At 53.2% G+C, this 11146-nt stretch overlaps 1 protein-coding gene across 1 annotated transcript; it reads left to right on the top strand.

Annotated features, from left to right (window-relative positions):
- Positions 1 to 6823: 6823 nt before the first annotated feature.
- LOC130473203 (uncharacterized protein K02A2.6-like) lies at positions 6824 to 10879 on the top strand. The gene is made up of 2 exons (XM_056844731.1): positions 6824 to 7182; positions 7720 to 10879. The coding sequence occupies exons 1-2, from the start codon at positions 6824 to 6826 to the stop codon at positions 10877 to 10879; spliced, it is 3519 nt and encodes a 1172-aa protein (XP_056700709.1).
- The last annotated feature ends 267 nt before the right edge of the window (positions 10880 to 11146 follow it).

Here is an 11146-nt window from a genome sequence, read left to right as displayed (position 1 = left end):
CTGCCTCAACCTGTGGACCAGCTGTTTTTTCTCTCATATTATACTGTGTGTGTGGAGGAGAGAGGCAGTTGGTGGGAAATGACGAAAGTGGTTGGAAGGAAAAGGGAGGCACAGGGAGGCAAGGGTATGGGTGGAAAGTAGGGTGGCTAACCCCCAGGCACTAGCTGGAGATCTCCGGCTATTACAACTGATCTCCAGCTGATAGAGATCAGTTCACCTGGAGAAAATGGCTGCTTTGGCAATTGGACTCTATGGCATTGAAGTCCCTCCGCTCCCCAAACCCTGCCCTCCTCAGGTTTCACCCCAAAAACCTCCCATTGGTGGCGAAGAGGGACCTGGCAACCCTAGTGGAAAGGGGCTTATTATAAACTGCCTGAGAAGTAGTTGTCTGTCTGTTCTAGTATAGTAGATGACACCATCCAGTACAAAAGAGGTTCCAGAGGATTGTCCAGGAGTCCCTAAAAAGTCAGATATAAATCCCTCACCAGTAACCAGACTCTCAAGGCACTGGGCCCTGCTTGACGTACTCACTCATGCTGGCCCTGTTCTAGTCCAAAACCAATACAATAAAACTTCTAGCATGGAAGAGAGGAAGATAATTGATATCAGGTATGATGGCAGATGGATGGTGGCAGAGAAGGAGGCTACATGAGAGATTTGACTAGAACACACTGTTTATATGGTAAATCCTAGTTTTGTGAGAGGAGTGCCTTTAGATCAGGGGTGTCAAACTCAATTGTTACAAGGGCCAGATATGACGTAAATGTCACTCGGTCGAGCTGGGCTATGCCTTACCAGCCCAGCTCCAGAGTGGGGTGTGTGTGGCTGGCTCATGGGCCAGATAAGAGCCCCCAAGGGACCGGATCCGGCCCATGGGCCTTATGTTTGACACCCCTGCTTTAGATGTTAGAGTACGGTAATTTAAAATGTTTTTGTTAGGTTCACAATATTTAACCTTCTGTTTATGTTCGGTTAACAGAAAACTACATAATTTTAGAAATTTTAATTTCATCTTATTTCTTTTATTTTAATTCACACACACAAACACTCTGTTAAGCAGACTAGAGTTATTGGCTCTGCACATATTTCTAATTCTTGGTTTGTACTTGGGACTTATTGCATTGGACTGGATTGTGGTGGTTTTGTAGTGATGGCCCAGTAGGGGGCTCACCTTTTTCGTGTGTTCATATTCCATTGAAGTGACATGGAGAAGAGGCTGCTGTAAATTCTAATCAATTGCCTGGCAGAAATGTTTACCATGAAGCATTGATGGATTTTTTGGAAGGTTTCCTCCCCAAAAAGCCTGAGATGGCTTTGGCAACTTTTAAGAATACAGAGCAGACTCCAGCCTCATCCCTCTCAGATTTTTTGTGGGTTTTTTTTTGGTGGGCTGCAATTTGTAAGCCTATTTGTCATATGTGACAATCAGATAGAAAGTGATCTCAGAGAGGCTGCACTTGTGAATAGGATATTGATAACTTGTTATGTTTTTAATGAGGTCACCCCCACAACATTTTGTCGATCACTAAAGCAGTGCGGGTTTTGATTATGATTGTCTAAGCTAACCTCTGGCTACTGCTAATTTCATTTTAATTAAAGGGAACAAAGATTCACAATTTGGTATTCCCCTAAGAGATCTGTGTTTCTTAAATTACCCCAGGATGATAAATATAATCAATCAACTGAGAACGCAACCCTATGAATTTAATTGTTGGGAGCCAATGTGCTTAATAGGATATCACACTTCATTAGCTCAGCTAACTCATTAAGACTGTAAAAGGAAAGAAAAGTTACTGAAGAAAGTTAAAAAGTTTAGTATGGCAAAATCCTTGTATGGCCCAAGAAGCCTTATTCTGCATTCCCGTGAACCTATTTTATATGGGTGTAATAATTCCATTGTAGTCAGTGGAATTGTTCCAGAATCTATTTCTGTAACTCAGATGCAGAATCATGATGACAAATTAGCATTTACACAGCATTGATTTAGTGTATTATTTATCACAATGGACAGAATGCTACAGGTTTTTTTTTTTTTTTTGCTCCTTATACTTGTGCCAAACCGATAGGCTCTCACAGGGGTTGTGGTGGTCATAAATCAGATACAATAAAAATTGCCTCCAGTCTTGTGCCTCCAGTCTTGTGCCTCCAGTCTTTGGTTGTGCAAAAGGAGAAAATATTAGATGTCAGTGGGCCAGAGAGCAAGTACAGTATATTGTAGAAAGAAAGCAATAGGTTTTGGGGGTGTTATTACTCAACACAATCAATAAATAGCAAAATATTCTATTCTAGGATGAATAGGATCCGATTGCATTCTGATCAAATAGCTCTGAAAATCTTGGCCTGTAGTTGCTTTTTAGAATTTCAGTAATAGGAGGGAGACAGAGATTTTAATAGGGGATTTTTAATAGATTTTAAGCAAGATTTAAAAGCCTCCTCTGTGATATATTCAAATTAAATTGCACAAAAATAAGTATATTTTAAGAGATTCTATGTGGCGACACTTTTATAGCTCATAATAGATCTAGCAATACAATTTAAACAGTCACTCCTCTATTTTTAATTAAATGGATTTCTGCCTTTGGCATGAGTGCCAAATACCCAAGTTCATTTAATTGTGTATAACGATAATCACTATGCATAGAATCAGTGAGCTGGCTAGATATATGATCACATGAGAGCTGAAAAAGGGGGAAGAGATGGTGGCCAAACTGACACATAACCATACCTTATTCTTCTGCACTGCAACAACACCCCTGTAGCCTGTATAGTTGGCTATAAGAATATGGCTGCTTCAAATGGAAAATCTACTGGATCATGCTTACACTTTCCTTCTCACTCTCACCTTCTGATTTTATCTTCCCAGGTCCTGTTGTTTGTGCCCGTTTCCCTGCAGAAGTGTGGCAGATGACAACTAGAGACTGGACTTTTTCAGTGGTGGCACCTTGCTTTTGTAATTGCCTCTCCCTTGGGACTCACCTAGTGCCTACTTTATTGTCCTCTGGGTGTCAGGAAAAAAACATTTCAGGCTTCTACGGGGTTTCACCTTTTAAAGTTGCTTTTCTGTTTTCCCTGAGAGCTGTTTTATCAATAATATTTTATGCTGCTGAATGTTGTCTCATGGTGTTTTTATGCCCCTGGGTTAGGGTTGCCAGCTCTGAGTTGGGAAATACATGAAGATTCTGGGAGTGGACCCCGATGAGGGGAGGGTTTGGGGAGGGGAGGGACTTCAATGGGTTATAATGCTAGCGTCCACACTCAAAAGCAGCCATTTTCTCCAGGTGAACTGATCCATGTTGCCTGGAAAGCAGTTGTAATAGAAAGAGATCTCCAGCCACCACCTGGAGGTTGTAGTAATCACAAACGGCTACAAGTGCTAATTGGAAGTTGTAGCAATTCAAAGCAAAAGCACCAGTAAATATTGTGCAAACAAGATGATAACACAAGTGTTGCTCTTAGGAAATATATTCAGAATAGTTCTAATAGCACAATCCAAATTGAGCAAACCTCAATAATATACAAAATGGTCTTAAAAAGACCCAGTGTGAAACCGCGAAACGTTACAAATGATTAAATCTCAGGCACAGTTGCTCAGTTCTATGAGTTCATAAAGTGCAAATGCAATAATTTAGGCAATAATTTAGGCAGCAAAAACCGGACATGACGCGATGGAAATCCGGTATAATTCCATTTCATGCGATATTTTCTCAAGCTTCATAAGTCCTTCATTGCATCACTTCATGAAGGGATATACCTTCCTTATACGCATGGACGGCAAAGTAAGACGTCTCAAGCAGGTACAAGCAGGGGACCTAGGGTTGCCAGGTGCTTGGTGGTGGCAGGCAACCCCCCGGTAAGTTACCCCTCTGCCCGCCGACCACCTGAGGGTCGGGGGGGGGGCAAACGTGCACATGCGCGGACGCACCGCGCGCACGGCACTTCCGGTTTACAACCGGAAGTGCCACCTCGTGAGGGGCCTTTTCCTCTTAGTTTGAGTGGTAAAGGGCCGCACAATCCCGACCTCAGCCCAATAGCCTCCTGCTGGAGGAGAGGGGGGGGGGACCTGGCAGCCCTAAGGGGACCTGCGATGACTTGCAGCAGGCCACCTCATTTCCCACCCCCACTATTTCCTCCTTCCTTTCTCTGAAAGCCCCCACAGTCTCTCCCTTTTCCTGATTCCTTCTCCCCTTCCCACCCGCTAGCCAGCCTTTATCTGCCACCCTGTCTTCAGCTTTTCCTCCTTCCCTGGCCGCCTGAGAAACTGTGGTGCCAGCTACTGGGCTGGGCCTAGTTATGTAGTGGGGAACCTGCAAGCACTTGTGAGCCCCTCCCTTTCCCCTGTACCCCCCTCCCCCCACACTATTTCCTGTTTTCATCCTCCTGGCAGCCTCCATATCCTCACTAGTGTTGGGAAATACCTGGAGATTTTGAGGGTGGAGCCTGAGGAGGGCAGGATATGAGAAGGGGAGGGACCTCAGAGGGATATAATGGCATAGAGTCCACATTCCAAAGTGGCCATTTTCTCCAGGTGAACTGATCTCCGTTGCCTGGAGATCAGTTGTAATAGCGGGAGATCTCCAGCCACCACCTGGAGGTTGGTAACCCAACTCCTCACCTTTCTCTGTTGTTTTTTTCCTCCTTCCAGCCTACCACCAGCATGGTGTAGTGGTTAAGAGCAGTGTTTTGGAGCAGTGGACTCTGATCTGGAGAACCGGGTTTGATTCCCCACTCCTCCACCTGAGCGGCGGATGCTAATCTGGTGAACCGGGTTGGTTCCCCCACTCCTACACATGAAGCCAGATGGGTGACCTTGGGCTAGGCACAGCTCTCTTAGAGCTCTCTCAGCCCCACCTACCTCACAGGTCTGTTGCGGGGAGGGGAAGGGAAGGTGATTGTAAGCCGGTTTGATTCTTCTTTAAGTGGTAGAGAAAAACCAGCTTTTCTTCTCCTTCTCCTTATTTGCCCCCTATCATCAGCTATATTTATTATTTCATTTATACCTTACCTTTCTCCATAATGTAGACTCAAAGTAGCTTACCTCATTCTTCTCTTCTCCAGGTTATCCTCACGACAACCCTGTGAGGTAGGTTAGACTGAGAGTGTGCGACTGGTCCAAGGTCATTCAGTGAGCTTCCATGGTAAGTAAGAATTTGAACTTCGGTCTCCTATGTCCTAGTCTGAAACTCTAAGCACTGCATCATACTGGCTTTTGTGGGGGGCATGCTGTTGAATAATAGCAGAGGACATCTGTCTCTTAAAGGTACAGGTGCTGCTTCTGTTATTTGGGGGGGGTGTTGATCCAATGCATTTATTAAAAATTTCAGTCGGGTCTGCAAACCCAGGGCTTCTCTCAGGTTTGTAGAAAGATCTGTCTTGTCTGTTATAGCCCCATTCTGCAGATTTAAGAATTCACAGGTGGGGCCACACTGAGAATAGATTGTCCTGTTTTTCCTCTGTGAGCCTCCTCAAACAGGTCTCTGGAGGAGGTTTTAAAAAAATTAAATTATGATTTTAAAAAATAAATAAATAGAGGTCTAGGGCTAACAGCCTTCAGCCAGAATGAAGGGAGTATCACCTTGGATTCTGTGGGAAATTTTCAATGGAGGAAGGGATTTCCAACAGCACAGCAGGACTTTCTCACATCCCACTTCTAATTTAGCACAAAATGCTTATTCTGGGGGACAGATATCTCCCCAGCAACAGCATGAAGGGGCAGTTCCTTGGTGGCAATTTCCACTGAATCCAAAGTGGCACGCTGGCATAATTTAACAACTATACTGCTGCTTCTGAGGATATTTGAAAACTGTGGCCATTAATGCATGGCCGCTTTCTCCCTCTTCCCCCCCGGGAATGTAGCGAATTGGTGAGGTCTACACACACGGGGCTCCAGGCAGCAGGCTGAAGGCTGAGGTGGGCTTGAAACTCCAGCTGGTGCTTGGGGGGGGGGGAAGGAGAGCGCAGGGGAGAGGGGCTGGTGCTGGGAGGGGTGGTGGAGGAAGGCATGGAATTGGGTGGGGGTGGGGGGGAGAGGGAGATGGGGAGAGAGATGCACGGGTCCAGGAGGCGGAAAGGAACCGCTGCTGCAGCTGCCGAATTTGTTTGTCTCTGGCTCTGTGTGTTCAGTTTTTTGAATGCGGGGTCATAAAATGTGAGACGGGACAGGGGAAACAAATTCGGTTACAGCCATGCGTAAATGGCTTATGTAACTTCTTCAGAATCACCGCTCTTGGTGTGGGTCAAATTTCTGAGGCTCTTCTCTTTATTACAGAAGGAATCCACAGTGGGACCTGTGCAGGTGGCTGAGAGGCCCCAAATCCAGTGGCACCAAAAGCAAATATTACTGTAATGTATGGGCATCAGTTAAGACCATAATGAAGGAAGCCCAGGAGCTTGAGTCCTGGGCGAAGGATCCTAGGCCCTGCTCGCATGATTGGCCACAGCCAACACATCCTATTGGCCCTAAGCCAGGTCATGCCATTGGTGACCTGGGGGTTGTTTTCCCCCTATCACAGATCAGGGGGGGAGCGGCCACCTGGGACCAGGGGAGCATATAAGCAGGGCCAGGTTGTATAGTTCCCCAGTTCCATCTGTTATTGCTGAAATCAATAAAGCTGTGTTGTTGTGGAACTCCGTCTCGACCTCGTGTGTCCTCCCCACGCGGACTTAACAGTGGCGACGAAGGCTGGTAGGCAGTCCGGCTTGCTACCGAAATCACTCTCGCTGAAATCTCCTGCGAGTCGCTGCGACTTCACGGTGCCCGGTAGGCAGTCCGGCTTGCCCTTGCTGAATTCACTACGACACACCTGAGACGCAACACTTCGCTGACATGGCTACCCGGGGGTCTCTGGAAGAATTCGACCCCACCAAACCGGGCGGCTGGAAGAGCTACGCGAGCCGGCTGGCCTTCTACCTCGACGCCAACGATATCACCGATGTCGGGAAGAAGCGCTCCGCCTTCCTCAGCGTGTGTGGGGCCCAGACCTTTGACCTCGCTCAGTCCCTGCTGGCTCCCGCCGAACTGGAGACGACGCCATTTCCTGCGATCATGGCGGCGCTGGGGAGCCATTTCAACCCCCAGCCAACTCGGGCCACCCGCCGCTTGGCGTTCCACCTGCGGGACCAGGGACCAGGGGAATCTGCAGCTGCATACATCGCCGCTCTGCGCACGGCCGCCCGTTCCTGCGAGTTCCCAGACCTCAACGACCGGCTGTGTGACCGCTTCGTGTTTGGCCTGCTGAGCGACAAGTTGCGGCGCCGGCTCCTCGCCAAGAAGGACCTCGCGCTGACCACAGCCATCGAGGAAGCCACTGCGGCCGAATCCTCCGCCCGGCCCGGACGTCTGGGTGACCGGGCCACACCGATTCCCCGCGACCCGGTTCCAGTCCACCACGAGAGCGCCAGCGACGCAGCCTCCAGCGACGAGGACGAGGCTCACAAACTGAGTGACCGCGGGGCCTCTCGGGGGCGCCGGGCTCGGGGTACCACAGACCGACCGTGCGCGAGCTGTGGCGAGCGACACGACCGCCGCTCCTGCCGGTTCCGCGACGCCTCTTGCCGGGCTTGCGGCAGGGTCGGCCACATTGCCAAAGTCTGTCGCTCGGCGCCGAAGGGTCGGTCCTCGCGCCCAGCCAGGAAAGACGGCGCCCCGCGCCCCACCCACGACTTGGACGCTGATGAGCCCACCAGCGGCCGCCGGGGTCACCGCGATACCGAGCTGCACAGCGTCTCCCTCCACAAGGTGCACGGGGCAGACAAGGTCGCCATCGTCGTCAAGATCGGCGGTGCGCCTTGCGAGATGGAAGTGGACTCCGGGTCGGCTCTCTCCATTATATCGATGGACACGTACCGCGACCTGGGCCGTCGCTCTGCCTCCCTCCCCGAGCTGCGACCATCCCGCGTCACCATTTGGGACTATCAGCGGCGCCGGGTGCCGGTCCGGGGGGAGGCCCACGTGCCCGTTCAATTCCGGGCCCGTTCCGGGCGCCTCCGCCTCATAGTGGTCGAGGGGCCTCGCGCGAGCCTCCTGGGGCTCGACTGGTTTCCGGCGCTCGGCCTTCACATCGGCGGCATCCACCACATCAGCCAGGCCGCCCTCGACGACGTTTGGGCGGAGTTCGAGGACGTGTGGAAGGGCCCACTGGGCTGCTACAAGGGGCCGCCGGTCCGCCTGCACGTCGACCCCGCCGCTGCGCCCATCCGCCTCAAGCCTCGCCGCGTCCCCTTCACCCTCAAGCCCCGGATCGACGCGGAGCTTGACCGTCTCGTCGCTCAGGGGGTACTGGTACCGGTCCCCAACGCCCCCTGGGAGACCCCAATCGTGACGCCGCTCAAGCCCAACGGGGACGTCCGCATCTGCGCGGACTACAAATGTACTATTAATACTGCGCTGCGGCCGCACGCCTACCCCGTGCCCGTTGTCAGCCACCTCCTGGCCTCCCTTGCTGGGGGTCAGGTGTTTGCCAAACTGGACCTCGCTCAGGCTTACCAGCAGCTGCCCATGGACCCCGAGTCGGCCGAGGCGCAGACGATTGTCACTCACCGGGGTGCCTTCTGGGTGACACGCCTACAGTTCGGGGTCAGCACGGCCCCGGGCATCTTCCAGAATTTGATGGAAGACCTCCTGAAGGGCTTGCCTGGCGTCGTCCCGTACTTCGACGACGTCTTGATTGCCGCAAGCTCCGAGGACGAGCTCCTGGATCGCGTCCGCCGGGTGCTCCGCTGTTTCCGAGATGCCGGGTTGACGGTCAAGCGAGAGAAGTGCCAGCTGGGCCTGCCGCAGGTGGAGTTCCTGGGCTACTTGATCGACGCAGAGGGCATCCATCCCACGCCCGACAAGATCAAGGCGATCCACAACGCCCCGCCGCCCCGAAGCAAACAGGAGCTCCAGTCGTTCCTCGGCCTGCTGAACTTTTACCACGCATTCCTTCCTAACAAGGCGTCGGTTGCCGAGCCGCTCCACCGGCTCTTGGACAAATCCTCCCCGTGGGCGTGGGGTAAGTCGCATCAACGGGCGTTCGAGGCTACCAAAGCCCTCCTGTCTCCCTCCAGCTTGCTCGTCCATTTCGATGAGAAGCTTCCTGTTGTGTTAACATGCGATGCCTCGCCCTACGGTGTCGGAGCGGTTCTGAGCCACCAGCTGCCAGGCGGTCGGGAGGCCCCGATTGCCTTCTACTCCCGGACCCTCTCCACTGCAGAGAGGAATTACGCGCAAATCGACCGGGAGGCGCTCGCCGGCGTGGCCGGCGTGAAGAAGTTCCACGACTACGTTTATGGCCGCCCCTTCTGCATCATCACCGACCACAAGCCACTTTTGGGGTTGTTCGTGCCGGATCGTCAGACACCACAAATCCTGTCCCCCCGTATGCTCCGGTGGTCGATTTTTCTCAACGCCTACGACTTCCGGCTACTGCACCGCCCCGGGTCCAGCATCGCGAACGCCGACGCACTCAGCCGTTTGCCGCTCAAGGACTCCGACCCGGACCCGTCCCTGGCCTACAACGTCATGCTGCTGGAGACCCTGCCTGAACCGCCTTTGCATGCCTCGGACATTGCGGCTCACACTGCGAAGGACCGCACCCTCGCCCGCGTTCTGAACTGGGTGGGGAAGGGGTGGCCGGCGGCCAGGCCGGAGGGCGAATTCAAGCCCTTTTTCACGCGGCAGCATGAACTCTCGCTGAACAAGGGGTGTCTGCTCTGGGGGAACCGTGTCGTGGTTCCAGCCAAACTGCGCACCAAGGTCCTGGACGCCCTGCATGCCTGCCACCCAGGCATAGTGCGCATGAAGGCCCTGGCGAGGAGCTATGTGTGGTGGCCGGGCATAGACGCTGCTGTGGCAGAGTGGGTGAGCCGCTGCCAGCCGTGCCAAGAGTCGCGGCCCGAGATGCCGCGAGCCCCGACTCACCATTGGGAGTCCACCCACAAGCCCTGGTCCCGCCTCCACATCGACTTTGCGGGTCCATTCCAGGGCAAAACTTTCCTGATCGTGGTGGACTCCTACTCCAAGTGGCTGGAGGTTTCTGATGTACGCTCTATGACCTCGCGAGTGGTGGTTCGAGAACTGCGGAAGCTTTTTGCCACCCATGGGTTGCCAGACACGGTGGTCTCCGACAACGGGGCCCAATTCACGTCCGCGGAGTTCCAAGAGTTCTTGGCCAAAAATGGAATCCGCCACACGACCTCGGCCCCGTTCCACCCTGCCATTAACGGACAGGCGGAGAGAATGGTCCGCACGACCAAGGAAGCGATGCGGCGCATTGAGCGCAACGACTGGGACAGGGGGCTGGCAGAATTCCTTCTGTACCAGCACACCACGCCCAACTCCACCACCGGAAAAAGCCCCGCGGAGCTCCTCATGGGCCGCCGGCCAAAAACACCACTTGACCGGCTACACCCCGACCTTGCGCCAGAACGCCCTCGCCACCGAGAAGAACCAGCAACCCCACGAGTCGTAGAGCAGGATGCCCCCGTCTATGCCCGTAACTATGGAATGGGCCCAGCCTGGATTCCGGCTACCGTGCAGGACGCAACCGGCCCAGTATCCTACCGGGTTGCCACCCCCGAGGGTCGAGTCCTCCGGCGACACATCGATCAGCTGCGCCGCCGACTGGCTGACGAGCCCGACCGCGCCGCTGCCACAGAAGCTCCAGAGCTTCCCAGAGTGCCGGAACAAGCCGCACCAGGGGAGAGCGAGCCGAGCGAAGAGCGCCTGTCTGCCGGCATGCACAGAGAGCTCCTGGAAGCCGTTTCTCCCACCTCCTGCGAACCCGGGCCGACTGCTGCCACAGACGCGGCCCCACCACCCACAACACCAGTTCCGGTACTGCGTAGGTCGCAGCGGTTACGAACACGACCCCGCCACCTGAAAGACTTTGTGTGCTCGTGAGTGTTTGGACTTAGGGGGGAGGGGTGTAATGTATGGGCATCAGTTAAGACCATAATGAAGGAAGCCCAGGAGCTTGAGTCCTGGGCGAAGGATCCTAGGCCCTGCTCGCATGATTGGCCACAGCCAACACATCCTATTGGCCCTAAGCCAGGTCATGCCATTGGTGACCTGGGGGTTGTTTTCCCCCTATCACAGATCAGGGGGGGAGCGGCCACCTGGGACCAGGGGAGCATATAAGCAGGGCCAGGTTGTATAGTTCCCCAGTTC

The sequence above is a fragment of the Euleptes europaea genome, chromosome 2 (genome assembly GCF_029931775.1).
Source record: "Euleptes europaea isolate rEulEur1 chromosome 2, rEulEur1.hap1, whole genome shotgun sequence".
NCBI classification, from domain to species: Eukaryota; Metazoa; Chordata; class Lepidosauria; order Squamata; family Sphaerodactylidae; genus Euleptes; species Euleptes europaea.
This window is presented reverse-complemented; position numbering and strand designations above follow the sequence as displayed.